The 27,308-nt window shown below is 34.6% G+C and overlaps 2 protein-coding genes across 2 annotated transcripts; both read right to left on the bottom strand.

Annotated features, from left to right (window-relative positions):
- Positions 1–4,441: 4,441 nt before the first annotated feature.
- Positions 4,442–7,276, bottom strand: LOC102589899 (uncharacterized). The gene is made up of 3 exons (XM_006351827.2): positions 7,017–7,276; positions 5,796–5,864; positions 4,442–4,999 (listed from the first exon to the last, which is right to left on the bottom strand). Exons 1-3 carry the CDS (start codon positions 7,176–7,178, stop codon positions 4,829–4,831), a joined length of 402 nt encoding a protein of 133 aa, XP_006351889.1. The 5' UTR covers positions 7,179–7,276; the 3' UTR covers positions 4,442–4,828.
- A 2,036-nt stretch (positions 7,277–9,312) lies between these two features.
- Positions 9,313–18,708, bottom strand: LOC102589561 (DIS3-like exonuclease 2). Its single transcript, XM_006351826.2, has 7 exons — positions 18,392–18,708; positions 14,952–15,280; positions 14,790–14,843; positions 14,602–14,670; positions 12,249–14,486; positions 10,427–10,498; positions 9,313–10,233 (listed from the first exon to the last, which is right to left on the bottom strand). The coding sequence occupies exons 1-7, from the start codon at positions 18,501–18,503 to the stop codon at positions 9,829–9,831; spliced, it is 3,279 nt and encodes a 1,092-aa protein (XP_006351888.1). The 5' UTR covers positions 18,504–18,708; the 3' UTR covers positions 9,313–9,828.
- Between the last annotated feature and the right edge of the window lie 8,600 nt (positions 18,709–27,308).

Below are 27,308 nucleotides of genomic sequence, written 5' to 3'. Positions count from 1 at the left end.
CTGTTTTTCCTTTTCTTTTTTTACCTTTTGCAAGACGATTAGCTATACTAAGAACTAAGAAGGGTCGTTTGATACACCGAATGAGATAAGTAGGGATATTTCATAAGGTAGGCCGATATTTATTTATTTTGATAAGATAAGTGGTATTAATAACAGCATCAAGAAGATGCAAAATTTACAAGATATGGCATTTGAGCTTACAAAAAAATCTCTGGCTAACTATACAAACTATCTAAGCCAGAGCTAATGAGTTAGTAAAATCCTGAAGTTGTTCTGCATTAACAGCATGATACAAGTTGGTCCAACTAAACAAATTTTCAGTGCACCTAGTCTTCAAAATGCCTAAAGCAGTTGACTCTCCATCAAAACATCTCTTGTTCCTCTCTAACCAAATACACCAAAAAATACAAGCAGGTATCATAATCCAGATCTTCTTGATGGCTTTGTCAACTTTCCATAGACTCCAATTCTCATATGCATCCTTAACAGCACAATATAAGCTGAGCTAATGAGTTAGTAAAATCCTGAAGTTGTTCTGCATTAACAGCAGGATACAAGTTGGTCCAACTAAACAAATTTTCAGTGCACCTAGTCTTCAAAATGCCTAAAGCAGTTGACTCTCCATCAAAACATCTCTTGTTCCTCTCTAACCAAATACACCAAAAAATACAAGCAGGTATCATAATCCAGATCTTCTTGATGGCTTTGTCAACTTTCCATAGACTCCAACTCTCATATTCATTCTTAACAGTGAGGGGTGTGGTCCAAATGCCAGAGAGACAAAAAAACATGCTCCATAATTCTGAGGCCACCTCACAATGAAGAAGAAGGTGTCTAGGGGTTTCAGCCTCTTTTTTGCACATATAGCATCTGTTTGGGAATTGGATTTTTCTTTTCTTTATGTTGTCTTGGGTGAGACATGCCTCATATAGAGCTATCCAGGTAAAAAAAACTACCTTAGGTGGTAGCTTGGTCCTCCAAATGAGTTTCCAGGGCCAGTTAGCTATCACGGGGTTTCTAGAGCACAACTGTTGATACCCTTCCTTGACTGTATAAACTCCTTTCTGGTGTCCCCATTTGAGCTTATCAGCTGCCTGGAGATTAATGTGACGATGTTGTAGTCTAGCAAAAAGGTCTACCAGATCATTCACTTCCCAATCGTGCATATTTCTTCTAAATCTTAGATCCCAATTGATCCCTTCTCTATTAGCAGCAATAACAGAATTGGGATCTTGAGCAATTCTAAACAGATCTGGGAAATCCTCCTGAAGAGTGGTATTTCCAAGCCATTTGTCTGTCCAAAATTTTAGGAGTACACCATTGCCCAATTCAAAGTAAGTGTTCTGATCAAATGTATCCCACAACATCCTAATACTCTTCCACAGTCCCACTCCGTAAGGAAGTGTAGTAATATTTGAGCACCATTGATTCAGCCTTCCATGCTTAGCTATGATGACCTAGGCCGATATTTAGTCTTCTAATAGATGTGTATCATTAAATAATGAAAAACTAATGGAGTGTTTGGTTCAAAATAATCATAGTGTCATGCTAAATCTAATAATTATCAACCTCAAACGGCGAAAAATGACAAAAAAAATGTAGCTTAAGACACATAATACAATTATATTATTTGGTCAATTAACCTACATATACAAATTTAATATACAAATAATATATAACTATCAAGAGAATAATCTCTCTAAGCATAACTCTCCAAACAACTACAGTACATTGTAGATATTATTATGTTACCTATGAGAAGAATTGTTCTTCTATTTATAGGAGCCCAAAACTTCTCCAATGAAAAGAATAATATGGTAGAATACTTTTCCAAAAAAAAAAAAACCTACCAAAAAAATCTTTTTTGAAAAAAATACAATTATGAAAGAATCCAAATAAAGTAGAAAATTAAGGGAAAATCCCGACAAATCTCCCCTTGCCTAACTTTTCTAGCAAAATAATTTTGATCCAGAATAATTTTCATCGTTAATGTTTGTCAGGGTTAAAAACAAGATTTAAAATATTATTATTAAAAATAATTTTAAAATATTTTATTTTTATTTTAAAAGATGCAGTAGTAGAAATGTTGATTAGGGAAGGCAAAATTATTCCTCAAACTCTAACTTGAAACTTCTGATTAGGGGTGTACATGACTGGATTGGTTTAGATTTTTTAAACATCAAACCAAATCATTTTGTGTCAAATTTTTAAATTTATAAAACCAAACAAAACTAATAAAACTCAGGTTGGTTTGAGTTTTTTAAATATCAAACCAAATCATTTGTGTTGAATTTTTAAATTTATAAATCAAACCAAACTAATAAACCTTGGATTTTTTTGGGTTTTCGGATTTTTCTGATAAAGTATTCATACAAACATAAAATTAACTTGTACTCCAAATATTTCTTTAGTCCAACCAAAATATAACTATCTAAGGTGTTTCTTAAGAAAATAACACAAATTATGAGATGAGTGATAACACTAAAATATTCAATAAAAAATAATAATGAAATCGTATAAAAGAAAATTGCAAATTAATATGTCATAATGAAAATGGTCACAATTCAAAAATACTAAATTATGTTAAAATAAATCTAATAAGTATTAATTACATTATTAAACATTAAAGAAAAAATAAAATTAGATTATGTATTATAAATGTCTAAATCAATGTAAAATTAAATAACAAATATTCGACATTATTATCATTCTTAGAGTTGAATTAATTTTTTTTGTTACCATTAGTTTTGATTTGATTTTGAATTAGACTATAACTTTTATTGGACCATTCAAAATTCTAAGTCTAAAAAACTTGAAAAAATATGTTAAAAGATAAAAATTATGAAAAAGTACAAGTAATATTTAGTAATTATATCAAAGTAAATACTTTTATGTATAAAATAAATTTTAAAAATATAAATATAATGCCGAATTAGTTTGGTCTTGGGTTGACTTTTTTTTAGTTAAAACCAAACCAACCCAAGTATAGTCAAAGTTATTTTTTCCAATAACAAACCAAGTCAAACCAAATCATTAGTCAGATATTTTTTGGTTCAACTCAATTTGCGATTTGAATCGATTTTCGGTTCGATTTTGTACGCCCCCTACTTACTTCTGGTTAGAGATACATTCCACCCCACCACAGTTTTTGGTGGTAAGTAATTAGAAATTATAAGGGAGTGAGTTTGACTAGTGTCTTTCCGAGATATTTCAATAACTGAAAGTTAGGGGGAAAAAAGAGAATGTATATTTTTTGATTCGAGAGTTAGACATTTCAATCCAAGTAAAAGGGGGAAAAACTGCTAACCCTGAGGCCTGATATGATCCTGGATAGCTCGGATAAAGCGTAGCACCTTGTAGATGATTTCATATTTCTAACAAACTATCGACTCACTCCCAGTCCAGGAACACATTCAAGGAATGCCCGCTATAGGGCTGCCTGATCTTCAAGAATTAACTAGAAGATGTTTGTGATGGGAGGAGTCACTGTCATGACTCATGCAAAGAGTACCGCGTTTGGAGGCTTGGGGATTGAGAAGATCAAGTTAGTTATGGGAACACAAATGGATATCCATACTTGTGATACTATGTAAGGTGTTGGAGAGCAAATGGAGGAAAGGGCTGAAGGAGGACAAAAAAAGACTAAGGCACTTTCTAGGGAGAACACAATTGGTTGGCAGAACTATGCCCTGAGAAAAAGTGCTACTACAATTTTTGGCCTAAAATTTAGAGAAGCTTTAGTGCTTTTAACACATGAACTGACTTTCCCAAGAAAATGGTGCCTTGGAGCTGAAGGACTACATGACATGCAGTTCACCTTCATTAAGGGAAGAAAATCATTGACGTAATTCGGATATGAGGAAAAAGAAGATAGGAAACCCTGTCCTATCTTTAATGACTACTTCAAAAAAAGGAAACCCTGTCTTTAATGAAAATACAAAGCTGAGAAGGCCTTATACAGTTTCAACTGGAATAACTAATAAACATACTAAGTCAAATAAGGTTTGGAAACATGGATCAATTCTATCCACAATCAAATTCTCCATCATCCTGAAGGACTAATTCCATGTGGAGGAGAGGGTTTAAGACAAGGAGATTACCTCTGCTTCTCTTCATCCTAGTTATAGAAGGTCTTGGTATGATACTTAAAGCTGCATGCAGAAGGAATGGACTTGGTGGTTCAATGTGGGTGGGATGGATGGGAAGGGGTTGGTTTTTGCATATAAAAATAAATAAATTAATAGCCAATATATATATATCAATGAAGGTTCTATTAACAGGACGTCAAAAAACCAATGACCAGCACTTCATGCATGCCTTTTTAACTACTGTAGTTCTCTTCACAAGATCGGAAGAAGCTTTACATACTGAAAGGGAAAAGCAAGCAAAGCCTTCTACCTTTACACAAGGAAATCCATCTCTTTTTGAGAAATGATTAGTGTATTATTAATGTAGCACCAAGAAGGTGCTGTTAAAAATACTTAAAAAGTGCCAGAAGAATATCCTTTCTATCATAACGGGATTCTACGAGATCTATCACTGCTTCAGCATAAGACAAACCTACACTACACATAATCAGAACAAGGATTACAGTAGTACTAAGGAGTACATAGTGAAATGAACAAAATAAAATGTAAGCTTTGGCAAGGGACGACCGGGAAGCAGGTGCAGCAAATGCAGCTTAAGGTTTGCCAGTACCAATATCTTTAATTCATGCATATTTACAGCAAGAACATGCTAAGCATGTCCTTGTAAAAGCTAGAAGTGATAAGTCCAGTGCAAAGCAAGACTGCTGACCTTCAACTTCGTAATTGATCAGACATCCTCACTAACTGCTCTCAGGTTGTTTTGGAGAGCCTTCAAAGGCTTTTGCAGCTTCAATAGTTGCGTCTCTTCTATTAATGACTTCACAAAGCTCCTCAACCTTATCTTTCAACATGCCAACATTAGAATTGGTTGAGTGGACCAACTTGTTTGCAGTCTCCAGTGCAGTGCATAGCTAGAATGCAATAAAGAACAAGAACACATTAAAAAATTGAAAACATACAGAGACACACTGCTTATGGTGGAATGTAAGGAAAGAGAGAAATAGCAGAAGCTTTGAAGATAGGTCCAATTCTTTCATAAAGTTGAATGGAATTGTATTGTATCTTTTTATTATTGGTGTAAAAAGATAGAAATAGATGAATAAGAACTAGTAAATTTGTTAGGATCACTGTAAGTAACTTCCTCCTACTCTCTTTTGCTTCCTTTTGAAGGTCTCCAGCATATCCATAATGCAGAGGAATACAGTGATACCAATTTATTTTAAAAAAAACATACAGAGATATAGATTTAGAGTCCCTCTCTCTTAATTGTTTTTAAATTTTTGGATAAGAACAGATTTAGTCTTTTTTGTTTTGTTTTTCATTAAGTAAAACAGCTTTAGTGTCTTTTTAGAGGTATTTAAAAAATGGGGCAGATCCAATGTGTCAGATATAAAAAGGGAATTGTGTGACCAACAACTCCATCTGCTTGTCACCCATTTACCTATTTTGGTAATTACAGATGCATAGAGTATAAACAATACAATCATTACTCCATGTCAAAAACGAAAGGATGTGAATGCAAATCACAATGCCACTGGATTCAATTTGGTACATATTACTACCAGCGCTAGATAAGGTTGAATAGAAATATTTAAGATCCCAAAGACCAAAGTGAAAAATTCATTCTGTCTCAATTAGTGCCTTATTGAGGTATCCCGTATCCTCTATAACTTCTCCTATGAAATCAACTTCTATTACGGGTATTACCTCCAGTGTGAGATGCGTCCATGAATGATCTGTGCCAGCAAGTGCCTTGTTCAGCTGCTCATACTTTTCCTAAACAATAAGCAAAATATTAACTTGCTATGTGACTTAACATCCAAAGGAAGAATATTACCAGTGCATTCAGAAAGAAAAATGAACGCCCAAACATTACTATAGCAAACTAGTGCTATTAACAGAGGTCATATAAAAGCAGACAGTTCCGTTCCAAAAGAATAAAATGTCAAGGTGTATGGTGGATGAATTAAACTTCCCCAATCAAGGAGCAAACTGTCCTAAGCCTGGCTGAAGTAGGAAAAAATGTGAATAAAACATACTTCACTGTTTCACCATATTCTATTAAGACTTCACAATTACTGATCAAAATCAATTGCTAACAATATTCAGAATGCCCTTTAGGCGAGGAAATACGGGGGTTTTGATGTGTCAAAAAAATTCCCCTTTCAGTTATTTTATGTTTATCCTCCTGTCATAGCCTAATTTTCATCATCAAGAACCAAATGCTTGCAGGAGAAATCTTAGCCCTTGATCACCATAGGAGAACAAAACTGCCAACCAAGTTGCAGCAGTAAGAAAAGCAAATGATTTTGAACACATTAGTTTCACGTACATCAGAATTTCAACACTGAATAGAGTGGAAAATGCAAACACACAAATTGTAATGTCATATGATGTATGAAGTTTTTTCTGAGAATGCATTATGGTGGATGAAGTTAACTACCTCTTTATATCACCCTAGTATAGTATCGCGGTTTTTATCATACCAATTCATATTGTCTACTGCAAACTTTAGACTAACTTCATAACAGTTCCAAAGCATTAGTGTCTCCAAAATTATGGCAGTGACAATAAATTTAACTAAAATTTCTGCTCACACGGAGGATATTTCAAAATTCTGAATACGAATTGACTTCTCGTCACTATAGGAGGCACACGTAAAATCACTTTATTATATCTCCAACACTCCCAAGAGCGCATTATATCTCTAATATCACTCAGAATAAATGCAAAACTAACTATGAATAAAACAAAATAGAGAAGACAATCTAGATATTAGTCGCTGTCCTAGTCAAATTCACTAAATAGGCTAGTATTTTGGTTTGGGATCTCAATCTAAATCATTTCATCATCTAAGATAGCAAAAATTTAGTATAGTCATAAAAAGAACGAATAAAGGTAGAGAGAGTGCGTTGTGTGGAAGAGAACCTGAAAGAGCTTGTTTAGATCGGAGGGTTGGAGGCTGGAATTGTAGTCCGGTGAAGGTGTATTGATTGGGTGCGACGGAAGCTGATCACCGCCGGCATCGCTTTCTCCAACGTCACTCAGCAGATCGCCGATGCATAACAATGGCCCTCCCACTCCTCTCATCTCTCTCTCTCTCTCTCTTTCTCTTTCTGTCTTTGAAAGGGCGGGCAGGCCCGGGCCTAGTTGGCCCAGACGTTAGATACGGTCCACGAAATTGTGGCCTCGTTGGTTTGGGGGTTAAAAAAATCAATTCGAAAATTGAACTAAATCATAAATTGAGTTAAATTGGAAAAAAAATATTGACTAATGATTTAATTTGATTAGGTTTGATATTAGAAAAAATCCAATTATACTTGAGTTTGTTTGATTTTAACTAAAAAAAAGTCAACTCATCACCAAATCAATCTGACATTATATATATAATTTTTAAAATTTATTTTATACATAAAAATATTTACTTTGATATAATTTCTAATTATGTATTAGATCTTGGGTATGTTGGCAACTGATTCACCCGGGAACGAAATTCCATAATTGGGTAAAGGAGCGATTAGATCGTGCACTAGCCAATAAAAACTGAAAAGCCAACTTCCCGAATGCAAAAGTTCATCACATCGAATCTAGTTCTTCGGATCATGTAGGAAGTTTCATGGAGTGAAAGTCACTCCACAAACTCCACCTATTACTCACCTATTTTTTGCAGATGATGCCTTATATTTTTTTTAAGTTGTGGAGTCAAGAGGCTAATATTATTAACAGTGTTTACTGCTCTATCAAGATGCATCTGGACAACAAGTTAATTTTCATAAATCTGAAATATATTTCATTAGATATACCATAGAAGAGATGAAGGATGTTATTGCATTCATTCTGCACGGAAAATACCCCATTAATATACCCGATCTATTACTATGAAATCCTTAACAAGAGTAGAAATATGCACAAGCAAATCAAGTCACATAACATATTCAGACTCAAAACAAAGTACGCAGACACATAAGAATTGATACATCCTAAGTCAAATAATATTGCAGTCGATGAATGAAAAATCGAAATAATACATGTGATAAAATAACATTACTGCCTCTAACCTACCTAAAAATCATAACACTAGGCAATCATAACACTGGCCACAATCACCCTTAGACTATGAACCTTCACGACCACCACCTCATCGGGAATAGAAACCACCTATGTCACTTTGTGCACCTCTCCTAAGGGTTAGTGTTTGTGTGGCCTTAGAAGTCAAAGCCTGAGAACCGTGATGCAAACCACCCCGTCTGAGCTTGAAATGATCTCTCACAAAATGTCCTGTGTCGCCACACTCAAAACAATCCCTACGGAGCATAAATGAGAGCAACTTGAATGACCGAAAGGCCCTCCATGGCCTAAAGGTCTAAAAGATGATCCATGTGAAGTTTCTATTAGACTGAAAGTACTGCGCTCGACATAATCAACTTCAGACATTGACATAACAACAAATATGAGTCTGCTAGACTAAGGGTGATAACCCCTTCATGAGCTTTGAAATACTGTTTAGAAATATCCCACATGTTTAGTTCTTACGCAAATGTTGAAATTTATGCTTGACGCAACATACGTAAGTTCTAACTTTTTCCTGTTAAACAGAACTTCTGATCAATTGAGCAAGTTGACTGTCTCAAAATATCTTAAACATCAGTCTTAAAAATTGAAGGTAAGAGTACTTTTTAGAGATATAATACGCAAAAGGCCAAAATGTTAAAACGTCCTTGCGAAGGACATTTTTGTTAGACCTTACTCATAGGAGACGTTAAAACCAATTCATCATAGGATCATTTACGAACTTTGCCCAAGTAGAAACTTTTATAAACGGTCGTAGATGACTGAATAATCTGATCCTTCCAAGAGCTTAAAGAATCTTATTTATTCTCTTCCATTTGTTAATTGAAGAAATAATGGCAAATAAAAAAATCAAACAAGGCTTGCCTAGTGCGGGTTACCTCTCCTATATGGTTTGCGAGCTATTGCATAGGAGCGAGGGTTTTACCCTGTGCGCACCCAAAGGGTAGCGGCTGCGGGTTTCCCTTGTCATCAAAAAAAAAAAAAAAACCAAACAAGGCTCTGGCAAATGAGAACACCTAGCTGTTTTTTGGCATCCAACCATCATCAGAATGCATCAAGCATTCTCCGTGTGCTCGCTGATGGAGAATTCGTTCCCATTTCAGAGTCTCACATTCAGATTACAAAGGAAAACAGAAAATATTGACATTTTACCTACGCAGGAATCTTTAAGGATATATAAGAAGAAAAAGTATAGTATACTTATGTAACCACGAATTACAGCCCAAAATATGACCATACAAAAGTAGAACTGTCAAGGACTCCCAACTTCAAAAACCATGGGTCCTAGTCCAGCAGAAACTTAAGGAGAAAAACATTACACAGAAATTAGTCTCGGAAATTGGGCATCAGAGCATTAGAATGTCAATGCAACAGAGTCGGCTTAACTTATATAGGAAGGAGACGGCCAACAAAAATAAGGACCATATCCTAAAGGTAGCTTTGGTAAAAACAGCCACTATATAGAAGACCCCATTTATCTACACATCCTATTAGATGTCACTCCAGCATTGAGCCCTTGCTATATACGCATCGGGCAATCTAATCGGAAGATCTGAATTCTACTCAACCTATAAACTACCTTGGTATCTACACACCAGAGTTGCACTTACTTCCAAGATATCACACTTCCAACTTCAGTTTAACCAGAGTAATATTCACATAGGCTCAGTTACTTGAAATATGAACTAATAAACAGCCTTGCCCCAATATCAAGGGGGCCATACCCTCCTCCAATAGCGTGTAGAGCAACAGTGATTGTTGAAAGAAGTCGCAGAGTCACAGGGAAAACAGCAGGTTCGATCTTTGGTATACCAGGAAGACAAGATTTTGAAGCATTTCCAATTTGTAACACACCGCTCCCTTCCCGATTATTTGGTCCACATAAATCCAGTTCTTGGTTCAGTTCACATGGGCTAAGAATGAGTGCTACTTCTTCAAGTGATCTGCACTTCCCTGGACTACCCCTCCTGTTAAAGCGCTTATTTGTAGACGGACTAAGTACCAATGTTGAAGTAGCCTCAAGCCACTCCACAGTCAGTCCCTCAACTTCATCATAATATATGCGCTGTTCAGTCTGAAAGTGTACAAAACCATATAAACAAGACATTCAGAGAATAAGGCATGTCAGATATACATACCAAGTATAAACAAGACAGAGACAGAAGGGATGAACAACTTGCTGGGATCCAACGGAGAAAACTGGTCCTCAAGGGAACTTCTGGATTGTAAATAATAAATAGATCAATCAATCAGGGTAACAAACTTACAGCAAGCTTGTGGATGTATAATGACATGAATCGTGGTCCCAAACCCATAACTCTTGCTTCTGAGAACAATATCTGCATGGAGGATAACACACTAATAATCAACGGACTATTCTTGTCCTTGAAAAAATCAAAGGACGTGTCCTTGAAAAATTGATAATGTACAAGGATGAAGTCAAGATAAGTGGCGAAAGGTGAAAGGACTATGCATCGTGAAAATTCCAATAAAGAGCAAGGAAAAAGGTTATATAAATAATCAAGTTCTGTATTCCTCTAATCTTCCCTATGTGTAGCTATTGCGCCTTTTTATAGATAAACTTGCAACTTCTGTTGATTAGGTCCTTCGAAATCCATGCCGCACCCAATCTGATACGATTTGGGTGTGGGTGTGGGTGTGGGCGTGGGCGTGGGCGTGGGATCCATACTTGATTTGGTTTAACCTAACTTGGATGCTAAACTATCAATTTAATACCTTCATTGCATAGTTGAAACATGTACAAATATATATACGTACAGTTCCTATATATATCCCCGAATCCTAAGATTTAGAAGATGACGAATCCGACTTCTAGATCAGCACCTGTGTTGTGTGCCTACATCCATATCCAAGCAACATAGCTTGCAGCACAACTAACAGTACAAAACATCTTTCCTTTTTTTTTGTTTTTAAAGAGTACAAAATGCTGTTATTATCCTGCCATTCAGCCCTTCTCATTTTCGAAATTTGATAGACACAAGTTATCAGAGGACTACTTTGATCCTAAAATTTTTTATACAGTACAAGAAAGATTCCCATATCTTTCCCATGTAAAGCTATAGGAACTTTCAAGACAAAAAAACTAGCAGCACAGAATGAAGTACAAGGATCTCCAGCATTCCCTTCCTCTTTGGGCAGTAAATTCAGCCCCCGAACTGTCTTTCTTACAACCTACTATGCTGAACTTCTAGATTTCTTCATGTTCTTTACTCAAAGTATAAGTAGCCAAATTTCATTAATTGTTTACATAGTCAGTAAGAGCTAACTTTGCTTGTAACTGTTCATTTCTCCAGCGATCTTGATGCTGGCTTCATATATAAAACCACCTTACTTATCAAAAGATATGACAAGCCTATGTGTTTGCTAAATTCTCAAAATACTACCAAGTTCAGGTCATTTTTCAATGGCTGAAATCAGCTTCAAGATCAGAGATGTACAAACAGTCAAACAGCATGCTAATGAATTTAGTAGCTTAAATGACATGACAAATTTTTAAGTTCCTCTAGAGTTCTGTTGCTTTCAGGCTGTAAATTCAGCCCCCTAAACTGTCTTTCTTACACACTAGTTGCTGTAATTCCAAAGAATTTCATGTTCTTCACTCAAAAATATAACAAGCCTTATGTGTTTGCTAGATTCACAAAAAAAATACCAAGTTCACGCCATTACCCACTCTTTTGTCAATGGCTGAAGTTCAGCTTCAAGATCTGTGACTTACAAACATTCAGCTAAGACCTGATAGCATTTCAGGTACCAAATAAAGCAATTTGGGTGAAAAAACTCAGGTTCACTGATAGCTTATTATCATCGAGAAACGCAGATGGTCAAGCATGAAAACTCAAGGCAGAAGATCTAACTTTTTTTCACCCCACCCCCTCACCCACCCACCCCAAAAGAAAGAAGCACAAAAGATCTGGTAGTAGTGCAAGATATCCATTTATCTTGTCAAGACTAAACCAGCATTTATGTTTAACAGGCACACTAATTAGAGGTCATCCCACAACACCAATTGCTACCTCCAACCTTCATTTATTGTAAAAGAGTAGAATGTTTTAGACATACTTTACGTACCTCCTTTCTTTTTAGAAGTACCCACATGTAGAGTTTCTCCATAGCATCTTTCACGTGCCTGCAAGCCAACTTTCTTTCATTGCAATGGGAAGCAATATCAGCAAGAGTTTCTGCACAGGGAGCCTTATGTTTTGATGCTGCTGCAGATAATGCTTCTTGAGCTTCAGGTGATTCAATTGCATCTTTATTGAAGTATACATCGGTCAAACATCTTTGGCGTCTCATTTCTCCCCGATCTGGATTTTGCAACAACTTGAGCTTCAGATACACCTCTTCAGCTTCTACAGCTGCAGCAAGCATCCGATGCACCAGAATATCCGGATAGCGCCGGAGCGGAGAAGTAAAGTGTGTGTATAAAGGAACAGCAAGGGCATAATGACCCCTATCATTTTCATCTTCTACATCGCCACTGCAGAAGTAAGTTGCCAATTGCATGGGTCTTGCAGCGTAAGACATAAGAATATCTGTTAACACAGAATCATCCGCAAGCTCTCGTCTAATGCACTCCAACGAATTATGAATCTGGCCAGAAGAAGTAGTGTCCAATCTCAGACCATGTTTAGAGCAGAAGGACTCAAACTCTCTGAGCTTACGCGGGTTGGGTTCAGGGTGCCTTCGCAATAGTGCACTGGAAGGATAAGCTCTAGTTATAACTTCAGCAGCTGTCCTGTTGGCCAAAAGCATAAACTCCTCAACAAGCATGTTTGACTCCTTCCTTCCACTGAGCACACTATCATAAGGTATCCCTTCTTCATCAAATAAGAAAACTATTTTGGGACTTTCGAGTGACAGTGCCCCATCTTCAAACCTCTTTTTCTTCAAGATTTTAGAGATTTCATAAAGGTTCTTGACAGATGTAACAACATCAGACCATTTAAAAAGGCCATGCAACACTGGCCAAGAATGTTCTCCTTTATAAGAACTTGGATTATCAAGCAACCCATCAATAATATCCTGAGCATGATCATATGAGAGCTTGCAACAAGATTGAATTATAGTGCGGCCAATCCAGCGCTGAATAAATTCCCCAGATTGATTGATGTCCCAAAAAATAGAAAAAGCAAGTCTGTCCACACCAGGATTAAGCGAACCCAGATTCTCAGAGAGCAATGGGGGCAACATTGGCAATTTACTTTGCAACAAATACACACTTGTTGACCTCGCTTGGGCAATTTCATCTAAAGCTGAGTCTGGTAGAACAAAGTACGAGACATCAGCTATATGAACCCCAACTCTAAAAATACCGTCAGGCAACCTTTCAACAGACAGTGCATCATCAAGATCGGTGGCAGTAGCAGGGTCAATTGTAAAAACACACAAATTTCTGATGTCTCTTCTACTCTGAAGCTCCTCTTTAGGTATTTCCCATGGGATACTTGGAAGACATGATAGGGTCTGTTGACAGAATTCTGAAGAATCAATTGCATTTTCATATAAGGTTGCAGCAAGCTGTGGCTCCAGTTCTCCACCTCGTCCAAATATGTCAGTGACATGAGCTTCAGGGATATAGTTCTCTTCTGCCCAGTCTGCAATCCGTGCGGCTACTAGGTCCATCTCCACTGCCACATCACCAGCTTCCAATCTTTTCAAAATGAGGTCTGGCAGGCTCTTAAACGGCACCATCATTTTCGGAAGCCGAGGATCATTTGGTGTTAACAAGAGATATTGACAGTTCAAGGCAGTCGATAAATATTTATTCTTCTTCAAGTCCTTTTTGTTACCTTCTCTACTCCACATCCACTTCTTGACATTGAGAAAACCGACAATAGTGTCCCGACGAGGTGACCCTTCAAGGATAGCCACAACCCTGCCTGTTGGTCGTTTAGATGGGAATGAATCCACAGCAGCTGACAATCTCTCTGTTGCATGCATAGCATCATTTATTTCACTATAGCACCCAACCATGGAAGGTTTCGGAGCAGTCATATTATGTCTATTGACATAATCATTCTCCGCAGGTACCTTTTCTTCAGGATGTGAAATGTCTCCAAAGGACTGCCCACTTCTATAACCTAACACACTTTCCAAGGGGCTAGAACAATTTCCAAAACTACTGAACTCATAATCTGTGTCTACCTTGTTCTTCCCTTTGCAACACTCTCTGACAAAGTCTGAATTGTCAGACTCCAACATACCATCATCTACCAAAGTGGAACTCTCAACACCAACTGTATATCCTTTCATTCTAGTCCAAAGAGAAGGAGGATCAACTTCAACAGCAACAATGTCTCCTTCAACCTGCAAGAAATTATAGAAAAGAAAATGTAATCCTGCAGATGGCACATTCAGCAACCAACAAATAAACTGACACATATAAATGACTAATCAAGGACAAAAGATACACCAGACTTACGGCTCTGTTTTGAGCTGCAGCTCCACTAATAAGAACATCTGTTCGCACACCATCAACTTTACAATAGGCCTGAGAAGTAGGGGTTATATAAATATTCTTCTCATGAAAGCATCAGAAGAATTATCAAATCAACGCACAACTAAAAATGGAGCAGCAAAGAGATAATTGAATCTGTTACTATGGATTACCTCAAGTCTATTGTGGGCATTGACACGAAATAATGCTTTAAAGACATGACCCCTCTGCATGACAACAAAAGCATATCATCAAACTTCCATTCAACAACCACACATTCGTTTAATTAACTTATCTATCAATATACAAGTTTCAAGGCACGTTATGAGGCTGACCTCCACTGCTTTATGAACGGCTTCTGCTGGCCAATGTGAACAAAAATATTTCCTCTGTGGGTAAGAAGTAATTGACTGGTCACCATAAGCAATATAGTCTGGGCATGAACCTGAATATACTTGTCCACCAACACCCGGTGAAAACGTTAGCTGCACAGGGAGACTTTCAGTCTCTGCTGCCTGTTCATTTAAACGCATTGTGGGCAAGGAAGTAAAGGCAATGTCTGATGCTCTAGGCAATGAAAACTCTTTAGATCCTTCGTGATTCAAGATGGGAACACCTCCCTTAAAATTTGATTCCCCAAGACAGCCAGTCAGCGAACTACTTGCTGTTGCAAGTACAAGCTCAAATAAGTGAGAGGAAACGTACAAACGACAAACTCTATCAAACCACGATCCATATTGTCATGCAAGAAAAGCTCAACTGTTCTCCCCACTCAAGAAAAAGACTCGCAACACTAAAGGCCTAATTATAAATTACAAATTGGTTTAACTAGTTAAATCCATTATAAAAGAAATCAAAGAGGAAGTACAATAACTTGCAAGAAACATAAAGTGGAAACACAATTAGCATAAAAGAACACAAAAGAAGATAAATGCATTTCAACTCTAACATCAAGCTCTAGTTTCCACCAAATTAATGTGGTCCGAGGAGAATAGCCAGTCTAATCACAGACCTCCCTCCAGTTTTGCCTTGATTAAACCAACCTCCCTTGTGATTTGAGCTATTACACTCACCTCCCTTATTTTGGTATTTTTTGTAACTAAACATGTTAATATGGTAAATTTTCTATGCCTTCCAAATCTACCTTTCTATGACATTAAATCCTCTCAAAGACTTCCCTTCTTGTCTCCTCTCTCAAAACCTATTCATGACGCCATTAATTCCTCCTCTAAGTTTGTAATACATTTTTCCCATCAATTATTTGCTCCTATAGTTAATAGTAAGTATCAACTTCCTGGTTTATAATGCTTTGATAGGTTCGGTGCCTTGTCATGAATTGGACATTTTAGGATCAACTTGATATGAACTTCCAAATAGAAATGATTTTTTTTATCTTTGGTTTCTCGTTTGGATATTTCATGTGATCCTAACGCTTTAGATTGACATGTCTTTCAATAAAAGATCAAAAGCTTTTGTGGAAATAACAAGATAAAATTAATGGAAGAGACAATCTGGAGATTGCGAAGAAAGAGTCACAAAGCGTGACAGTGTTCTGAAAGTTGTTCTTTTCGGGTTTAAGAAGACCTTGAACTCCACAATTATGCAGCAGAGTGTATTTTACTAAATATACCAATTCATATCCTTTTTTCCATATCAGAATTCTACATGATTGAAGAGCATTCTTCAACCTAATAACTAATATTCCTCTTGTTCAACCAAAGAGTGTATTTGTGGAATATAACAAAGAAATTATCATTTAAAAATATTTTGTTACAAGAAAATGAAAATAAGTGAGATGAGTGCAATATCTCAAATAAGGGGAGATTAGTGTTACAAAGCCAACCCTTCACTGTTGTCTCTGAAATTATCCCTAATTCTTTTTATTTTGATAAATAGGAGTGAAGCTAGGTTATTTTCTTAACACATCCACAAGCAAGCACACATTAATGGCTCTACACATTACCTTCTCTTTGGGGCGGATCTATAACAAAGGGTAGGTATTTATTAAGAAAATACTATTTACTTAAAGGATATTTAGCTGGGAACCCAAAACTATAAAATACTAAAATAGTCTATTGGTTCCGTGGTAAGTGAGGAACTGACTACAGCTTTGCTCTTGCAAACGGCGAGGGATCGATCCCCGTTATGCATATTTTAACTTTTACTTTCATTTGTTTTTTATTTTAAATAAGGTAGAGAACTTTTACTTCATTCGTGGCATACACTAAATTTTTACTTCCATTTGTTGCATACTTCAACTGTTACTTCCATTCATTGCACTTTAGCTTCCATATACTGCATTTTTTTAACATTTACTACAGTTGCTATTTAAAAAACATCATGCCGACGAGGCGATGAGTACTAATTCTTCTGCTTCTCTTTTTTTGTTCAACGGAACACAACAAATGAAAAGTCAAACTAAAGAAGAACTAGTTAAATTATCCCCTGTTCCCTTTTAAGTGATTTTTAACCTCTTCAATTTATTCCAAAATACGTATTATTTTTTTTCAAAATTACCCTTGTTTATCAAGTGTTGAACAAATTCCTAAGAAGTTCTTAAAATTTCTTTACATTTTTGCATGTATAAATTATAGGGTCTTTTAGAATAATTCACTTAACTAATATTCTTAAGTGATATTTTTAATGGGTGAAACCCCTAAAAATCACTTAAATATGAATTGAGAGGAGTAAAAACCTTGCTAAAAGTATCACTTTTGCCCAAATTCTGATTTTTTAAATCAACTCTCAGACAAAGTAAGAAGGGCTTAAGGATCTAAAATTGTCATGTTATTGCATCCATTGAAATAGCTTTTTCTTTGATAATCATATCATAAATGAGTTGCAAAATAGTTGTAGTGATGAATTTCTGAATGATTGTTTAGTTGTTTAAAAATGAAATATTTGAAAGTTCACTTTAAAATGCAATCATTGATCATTTTCAAAACATGTCATGTCGTTGAGTACAAGTGCAATGAAACGGTTATACATTCATATATTTTGTTTAAGTGGTCCGTTATTTTTTAAATATATACTTCGAATACCATTACTCATTTCTTAGTCAGGTTATTATTATATATATATTAACTTGAGGTCAGTATTAGTATAGGAATAGTGATGGAACCAAAATTTTCACTAAAGAGAAAATGAAGAAGATTTAACATATATATACACAATCTTCTTTTTTTACCAAGTAAAAGGTTTCACTGATAATAAAAAGGCCAACTTGGCCATTTACAAGTGGTGTACCAAAAAGAGGAGAAACCCATAAAAATGATATTCTCCAAAAGACGCCCAATCCTATCTATATACCACAAGGAACTACATGGGTTCACCTATATACGCAATCTCCAAACAACACCCAATCCTATCTATATACTGACAGGAACTACATGGGTGCACCTAAATATACAATCTTTTACCTATGATAGTATAAAATTTCTACAGAAGAGGTTAACACCCCTTTGAACAAGGTGGCTCCGCCATTATATAGGAACCCATAAACTTCAAATCCTAGATACGTATCTGCTTTCCATCAGCAATTGATTTGGTTACAACCACATAAATAGAAGACTAGTATGATTAATTCATGTATGCTTAAAAGTGTTACATTAATTATACATAGAAAAAGTTAGAATCACTTAGCAAGAAGTTCAACTAATAAAATCAAAAAACAACATACAATTTGCCTTCACCATTTTTTACACATAACATTTGATTTCCAACGGCGAAATCTGCAAATACCAATACAATCACATAGAACATACTAAAAACATACCTGTTGGAGGAGAATTTTGCTTAGATCGTCTAGATCGACGGTTTTTCTTCTTATCAACAACTACAGCAGTCTGATTCTGATTTTCCCCAGACTCCGCAACCAGTACACCCATTCCCTGAAATTTAAACCTAAAACTTAAAAAGAAAAAATAAACTAAAAACGATCGGCGAAGTAGAAATCAAGTATGAAGCATCTTCCGATGTATAAAAATTAACGGAAGAAGAAAGAAAGCAGAGAGAATTTGTAGTGCGGTTTTTGTGTGTATATATATATATGATATGAGGTTTGTGATGATTGGTCGGCGTAGACAACGGCGCCGACTATTGATTCCTTTTGTCTTCTCTTCTCCTTTTTTTTTCTTCCTTTTTTAGGTAGATAAATATGCTCTTTCTTTTTTTTTAATTTCCCGCCCAGTGATCAGTATCTACATTGAAATTCGACTAAATTTGGATTTACGTCAAAGAGTCCCACATTAGGGGTAAATGTTTCCTAACAATGGCAATTTATATCTAAGAAGGCTCAAATTCGAAACCTCTTGATTAAGGAAGAAAGGGTACTTTACCACTTCACCACAACTCTGAATGGTTTTATTTATATCTTACTCAGTCATTTGCTTTGAGGGAAAGGGATTGAAAGGAGCATTGGGTGGGGGATGAGACAACATGAGGGGACTTTTTTCTTTGAAGGTTTTAGGCTAAAAAAGATGAATGAATGGGGTGGTCAATTCTCATCTTTCTATTTATTTATATTATTATTATTATTATTTAAATTAGGGCAAACAATATAAATTTTACTAATTTAGTACTTTTTCTATTTCATATTAGGTAAAAAATTTAGGTTTTTATAATTTTTCAGAATAATTGAATTGTTCAAAATTCAAGATGAATGTTTGAATTTTTTTCCTTATTGATCGTTTTATTAATTGAGTTATATTTTCTAGGAGATTAATTATGTTACTTAAAAATTTATATTTGTGATTTCATAAAGGAAAATAGTAAAAATTATGTAACTAAATGTTTTTCTTGACATGCGTATATTGTCTCACAAATTCAATTTATTTGGAATACATGGAATAGTTAATTATCTTCTTTTTTCGTGAATTTGCTATATTATGAATCCTATCATAATTTACATCACCCAACATATTTAGATACATATTAACGAAATACATATAATAAAAGTGTATCTAAATAAGGAATGTAACTAAGGACATAAATTAAAAAGAAAATCACATGTATAACTACTTTGGAGTATTTGACGTATCACAATTCCTAAATTAAAAAAAACAATCGAAACCATTTCATTTTTTTTTAGAATCAGCAAATTTAACACTTTTTCTTTCTCAGAATTCTTCTCCAATACTTTTAAGCTTTTTTACTCAGTAATGATCAATATCACTATATTATTGAGATATGCTGAAACAATACACTGATTAATATAACCACTAATATCCTTGATCAATATCAAGTGAATGAACTTGTGTAGTTAGTAAGAAAAATTATAAATTGTGTGTGTTCATTGCTCGTGTTGATATATATACGTCTGGAGACTGGAAGCTGCAGAAAGAAACCTAGAAAATCATCACCACAATAGCCTCTAAGAGTGTATAAACACTGGTTGGGACAAGGCTTCGACTATACCCAATTTGTACAACAAAGTTAAGCATCCCATGAAAGCTCCAGGAAAGAGTGGAGCTTACCAACTCACAGCTATACCCCGAATCCTAGCGGAGGGGTTAATCAGAATCTCTATCTGAACGTGCACGCACGAAATAAAAATGTAGCGTCTCTAGGCAATGGGACGTCAGTATGAATAAAAATGTACCGGTATGTAAGGTAGAAAGTAGAATCATAAGTAGTTGTTGTAAAAAGGGTAATAACAATACCACCTGAAACAGAAACTCTGATAGCCTCTATGGCTGACATCCGACTTTATATAAATTAAATATGCATGGTATACTCATGGAATCGTATGTCGTGAATACATATGTATAGATGCAAATGCATGTCATACCCAACCAAGTGCTAGCATTAGTGGTGCCTTCCGGTAGCTAACCGGTATCATATTCACCAACTTGTGGTCATGTGTCTCATATGTATAAATATAGGCAATAGGCCCCAACCCCTCTATTATAGCTCGGGTGTAGAATGCATAGCATGTCATGTCATGGATTCGTAATGCATTTATGTCAACATAATTATGTTGTCAATCTTGGTATGTTCGTACTCTTGTTCTCATAATTTCGTAATCACTTTCGTATCACGTGTAAATGTCTCGTAGAACCTCATATACTTGTAGATTAAACTGGAACACTTTACTCGGATTTAGAAATGTAACTTAAACCTGAGGATGTTCATAAAGAGATTAAGGTGCTTCGCTTGTTTCCTTAGTAGTTTGTAAAAGAAAGTATTTAAAAAAACATGTCATTTTGTAGTTTAAACATATGAGTTACATTTAGAGTTTTGGAAATCGACGTACTCCCTCTGTCCTAATTTATGTGGCCCTTTTCATTTTTCGAGAGTCAAACAATTTAAGTTTAACTGGCAATTTACACATGGAATCTTCAAACTTTTTGAAATGAAATTTATATATTTATAAACTATGTAAAAAGTATTATAAGTCACAATAATTGACAATTCAAAATATTTAACATATGTATGGAAAATTTACGGTCAAAGATAGACTTGTTTGAATCTCGAAATGCGAAAAGTGTCGCATAAATTGAGATGGAGGGAGTATTATTTTAACGTTTTTCAAAAAAAAAATTAGCGAGAAAGGAGGACTGATTCCAAATTCTTAAGTTCCTCCATAATCTTTTTAAGTTACAACATCTAAAGTAGAATAAGAATATATACACATAGACCTATAGTTAAAGGAATCGACAAAATGACATATAAACATCGAGTACCTATATAACTGAACGAGTGGAATGTCAACATAATGGAGTCACAAAAATACTCCAGTTGCAATCTCAATGCCTTTCACAGAAAATCTTAAGCAAATTTTTTAGGTTTCTAAAATTCATGCTCAAAGGAAATACAATGCTTAGCCTTAACATACCTCGATTTGGGGTCTTGTGGTATTAGTATGGACTGTATCCCTACTCTATAGTATGTTATGTACGCAAAATCATGTGACACAACCATTACAGATAAAATATTAACACGTCAGGATCAAAACAACAATTTTGAGATTACTGGGAGAGTGATCAGCTCGTCGGACCTATATGTTTCATTACATTTTCTTCTCCAAACTACAACCACAAATTAATGACATAACAAACGTTTTTTTCAGCAGCTATTAACAAGTGAAGGCCTACGAAATAGTACACCACAATCAAATAGAGTATACCTGCACAATAATAAAAACTCGGCATATCACCACACCCCTCATTTCCAACCCCAAAATATCCACAACCAAATTACAACCATGAGTATTCAAACCATTAAAGCCAGAAATATATATAATATAGTCCTATAATTTTTCAACATAATCATAATAACTTGAATCACTGGTTCTGATCACCATTCTATGAGTTCGTCCAATAATTACGTTCGGAATCATGTCTTTCTCCTCATAAGCAATAAGGGGTTAAGAGGGAAGAATCTTAACTTAAACTTGATGAAGTTTATAGTATTTTAATGTATCCTCAAATAACAAACACTCTCCTCAAACACAAGACCTTGAACCAAGAAGAAACCATTTGAAAATTGCAATACAATAATAGAACTAACGTTACACTAATTTATCTTATAATTCAATAGCCATCTATACTTCTTCTTCTCTTCTAGATTCATATCAACAACAACCACACAGATACAAATCATTTCCAAAAATTCCAGCAATAACAACATCAGAAAATATTTTAAAACAACCCAACATTACATAACTATCCAAATACGATTTTTCAACCGTATATTTGTGTTTTGTTGCTTATATAGCTTAGTTATAGCTTGGATTCACTCAATAAAATGAAGGGTGAGAATTATTACCTCCAAACAGCATCAACACCACCTAAAAACGAGATGCCTTCATCATGAAGAATCCTTCAAATCACAATCAACGGGGAGGAAATAAGTAACACAATCTTTACGAACATTCCGAGGGTGAAATCATGTTGAAATCTTATAGATTTTGACTTGGATGGTAGGGGAAACCTTAGAGAGGATTTAGGATTGTTTTATTTTATTTTTGCTAAAATAATGAGATAAAACGAAGGAAAAACAACTCTTATAAAGCTAAACCAATATAGGGGCTATGGGGCCACCTTCATGTGCCTGCTTGTGCAGTCTCACAAAAATGTGAACATCTCTCTATTCTGAATTCTTATGAATGAACGGTTTGGTATATAGGGGTATTTTTAAAGCTTTATTGATTGGGAGAAAAGCTCTTAGACATTAAACCCAAATTTCAGAAAGTTTATCAAAGAAACATACTCTAATTTTTGCCGACTTTTATTTCACAACTTGCTTGACTTCAAAACTTAACTTACAATTATTGTGCGACTATATTACCTTATAAAACATCATTCTTAGCATAAACGACACTCTTAGTCTTACCCCGAAGACACTGGTTAATATAAGCCTTCCGAATGGGTGGGGTGTTACAAGAGGCATTCTTTAACTCGAACTTGTTTAAGGGCATCCTTGACCCATAACTTTAGTCTAATTCTTTGATCGTACCACCCATTTGCAACCTTATTCTCCCGATGTGATACACAAAGTTATATACACCTCATACACTGATGCCATGCTACGTATATTATATGAAAGAACCGCGGGATCTCACATCCCTCTACCAGTTGAAGACTATTTTTTGTTTCTTTTAATAAGCAAAGTGTAAAATTTTGTAATAGCATCTTCTCCTTGGAGGATACACATCTTGTATTTGGAGAAATAACTATTTAAATGTACTAAAATAAGCAACAATATATATATATATATATATATATAAATCATTTAAACTTCTACTTTATCAAACTAATTTGACTATCTCTCTTGATGATCTTCGCCAACGTCATTAAACTTATTCTTCATATCTTGATGAATTTGAATCAAATAAATTTGACCATTACTCTTTGGTGAATCTTACACTGCTATTAAACTTTCTTTTTATCTTGATGAACTTGTGTTTGAATATTATGAAATAAGAAGAAATTTTGAAGAATATATCTATGATCTTCATCAAAGTGATCATAAATTGTCACACCTTTTTTTCTATGTCATCTCTTTTGATAATTAACCACATGATTGATGAATCATGTGAAGGAAACAATTAAAAAGGGAGAAGATATATTGATTAAAAAAAGGAAAAAATGAAAATGAGTAGCTAACAACTCCATAGATGATTGTTATTTATAGATATTAAATTATGAAAAAATTGGTAAAAGAAAATTGAGGAGTTATTTAAGTAGAGAATGCAAATAGATAGAAGTTTTTTGTAACTCGTGAAATATAATTAGATATAGTAAATATGATTTCATTTAATTATTGAATGTATAATTGTTTAATAAGAAAATGAAGGGAAATTTTTTTTTAAAAAAAGAGGAAAAAAGATAAATATGAATGGAGGTCATAGAGAGGTATCACATCACCTTGTCTACATTTAGCTTTATTATATATAGGCAGAATGACCTGGGAGACTCATGTACTTGGCTCCGTTTGTCAGTTGGACCCTCCTACTCATCACTTTGCCAACCAAACCCTTAAACTCATCAAAACACAATATTTTAAACTCCTCTGACTATTGACCGAGCTTATGTGGCATTAATATAGGTGAGTTGGAAATATGCGTGATTACACGCGCTTGAAAGCGAGTTAAAACAATTATTTTACTTGTTAAAAAATCAATTTAACAAAATTAAAAAATAAGATTCATCTTCTTCAACCCTCTTTCACCCACACCCACCCTTTCTTCTTCTCCACTAGCTCTCTCTCCTCTACCCCTCACCACAACCCTCAACTTTCTTCTTTCTCCAGCCCCACATTCACTCTTCTCCAGCTCTTTTTTTTTATTCAAATCAGTAGCCTCAACTTCTTCTAAAATTTTCGTTTTTTAGGATTGAAAAATATTAGTATCATTATTTTATTAGATGGTTTCAATGAGGAGATACGGATAATGTGAAGGATGATTGTGACTATTGAAAATTTTAAAACTCCATTGATAAGCTTGAAAAAGCTTAAAAAATAATAAATGGGTCTTGTGAATTTGTAAAATTGATTGGGGTTCATTGAGTTTTGTGTTGGTGAACTTGTAGTTGAATTTACAAGTTAAATCAAGAGGAATTTGATCTAATGGGTATGAATCTAGTGCTCAATTTGTGACCAAATATGAAGAAGATGACTATTTGAAAAGTTTAAGAAATTAAAAAATTAATCTATTTGTTTTTTTTAGCACTTAATTTTGCATGTGGCACTAAAAAATGATGTGGAATTCCACGTGTAATCGCGTCCATTACACGCACACTGACCGGAGGAAAAAGGGGCTTAAAATGTTGTATTCTGATGGGTTTAAGGGTCTAGTTGGCAAAGTGATGAGTATGAGGGTTCAACTAACAAACGGAGCCAAGTATAAGGGTCTTTCAGGTCATTCCGCCTTATATATATATAGATATATATTTCTTCTCTATTTTTTATTTTGAGATTTGTAGTAAGAAGGAGTTCTTAAGCGACTTTAAAACATACTATAACATAAATTTACAAAGCTAGATTAAGTGGAATTATGTGAATAAGTGGAGAGGATTCATTACCAAATAAGGTATACTCACTTAAATTTTCAAAAATCAACTTCAATAACTTCTGGTTTTCCATCTTTATACACCAATGGAAATAATAAACTTCCTACATTACGAGATCAATTTATTTCAACACAGTAAAAAGTTGAACAAATCAAATTTAAAGACAATTTAAGCATTGTAGATTTCAGCTATCTAAAACACATAATGCATTCAATTAGTGGTGGAGCTAAGAATTTTAGGAAGAGTGTTCAAACTTTAAAGGAGTAAATGCTCAAATTAATTTTTCTCTACTCATGGGTGGGTACACACATTTGGCTAAGGATGGGTGCATAATTTTCTAGGGCTGGGCATTCGGTTATTCGGTTCGGTTTCGATTATTTTTTTTCGGTTTTTTCAGTTTTCGGTTCTTGTACAATGTGTACCGAACATCGAACCGAATTATTTCGGTTCGGTTCGGTTTTTGTTAGTTCGGTTTTTTTGTTATGGGCCTGCTTAGTGGGCTTTTAAAAATTTAAAATTATACAATTTTTTTGTTTGATTTTTCAGTTTAATGGGCTAAAAATAGTTACATTGCTATTTTATATCAGCTGCAATATTCTGTAAAATGCCCTATAGCTGAAAGCTGAAACATGTATATTTCACACTTGTACCACTGCTGCTATAAACGAAATATTATTACATGTATATGACCACTATTGCTATAAACTAATGTTATAAGCTGAACAATCAAGAGCCCACCTAAAAGAAGTATACTTGTAACTGTAAAATGCAAAATGTCCCTAAATTAATTGGACATTTATTTTAACTAACAACAAAAAGCTCACCTCAAAAGTTAAAACTACCATTAGGCATTAACGTCAGTACACCACAAGTTTTTAATTAACAAAAGTGCATTGTACTAACAAGCAACAATTTAACAAGTGATAAAACTTCACTACACTTCACAAATACAATGATCAATTGATCATGCCATTACACCACAACATAATAATAATAATTTAACAAGTAACAATAATGCACCAATGTAGTTTCTTTCATGAGACCACTTTCAAGTTTCAAGTGCCAACAATAACAAACAACAATAATGAGCAACAAACAATGTAGTTTCTTGACTTTCTTCCATGAGACCACTTTCAAGTCTCAAGTGCCAACAAAATTACAAAAACACTAATAAACCTTGGTACTTTACACCTTTTTTTATTGTCTAGACTCTTGGACCTTTTAAAATAACATCAAATGTTAGAATACTACTTTTAAGATTAAAAAAAATGATATGATTAAATAAATGACGTATTGAACTCACCACTATTAAATACTCGAGACTTGCAAGTCAATCATAGATCAACAATGGAAGAGTTTCTTCCACTATTTGCTATCTCTATAAACAAGAAAATCAAATATGTCATACAACACAATAAGTATCTTATTTTTCAAAAACAAATAATAAAAAATAAAAAGTCTTACCAAGTTCAATTGTTTCAAGAAACTCCAAACTTTCTTCAACACAAATAGACTTAGTTTATTGTCTAAGTCAATCTTGGGCACAAATAAGGCATTGCACACATTTGGGAGTCAATGAACTTCTAAAGGGATCAAGAATACGACCACCCGTGCTAAATGCACATTCCGATGCCACACTCGACATAGGAATAGCCAATACATCTCGAGCCAACTGTGAAAGTATAGGAAATCTAGGAGAATTAACTTTCCACCAAATCAAAATATTAAAATCCTCATATTCAGGCTCTTAGTCTTTAAGAAGATATCTATCAAACTCAGATTTAATGCCTAAACTTCTAGAATCTTCCTTTTGTTTCTTCATGTAAAACTTAGTTCTCAAAGAATTTGTTTTCACATTTTGAGAAAGACCACAAGCAGATGAATCAGATGAGTTAGATGAAGATGATTGATCTTTAGAACCTTTTGAATACTTACTTACATAGATCGCAAACAAATTCTTCAAGTAAGCATCTACTTCATTATTCACTATCTTTCCCTTTTCTTCCCCAAGTAATTCTTCAAGAGCAAAACTAACATACACAAATTTACTGCGAGGATCCAAAGGATTTTTAGAACCTTTTGCATACTTACTTGCATAGATCGCAAATAATTTTTTCAAGTAAGCTTCTAATTCATTATTCACTATCTTTCCCTTTTCTTCCCCAAGTAATTCTTCAAGAG

Source organism: Solanum tuberosum, unplaced genomic scaffold (genome assembly GCF_000226075.1).
Source record: "Solanum tuberosum cultivar DM 1-3 516 R44 unplaced genomic scaffold, SolTub_3.0 scf00134, whole genome shotgun sequence".
Taxonomy (NCBI): Eukaryota; Viridiplantae; Streptophyta; class Magnoliopsida; order Solanales; family Solanaceae; genus Solanum; species Solanum tuberosum.
Note: the sequence above shows the minus strand (reverse complement) of the source record. Positions and strands in the feature narration are given on the sequence as shown.

Coding starts and splice junctions, on each gene's coding strand:
- LOC102589561 (XM_006351826.2), bottom strand. CDS start 18,503: ATGGGTGTACTGGTTGCGGAGTCTGGGGAAAATCAGAATCAGACTGCT. Junction 15,281..18,391: donor GCAAAATTCTCCTCCAACAG/GTATGTTTTTAG, acceptor TACTTGCAACAG/CAAGTAGTTCGCTGACTGGC. Junction 14,671..14,789: donor ATGCCCACAATAGACTTGAG/GTAATCCATAGT, acceptor CCTACTTCTCAG/GCCTATTGTAAAGTTGATGG.
- LOC102589899 (XM_006351827.2), bottom strand. CDS start 7,178: ATGAGAGGAGTGGGAGGGCCATTGTTATGCATCGGCGATCTGCTGAGT. Junction 5,865..7,016: donor ATCTAAACAAGCTCTTTCAG/GTTCTCTTCCAC, acceptor CTTATTGTTTAG/GAAAAGTATGAGCAGCTGAA. Junction 5,000..5,795: donor GGACGCATCTCACACTGGAG/GTAATACCCGTA, acceptor ATTGCATTCTAG/CTATGCACTGCACTGGAGAC.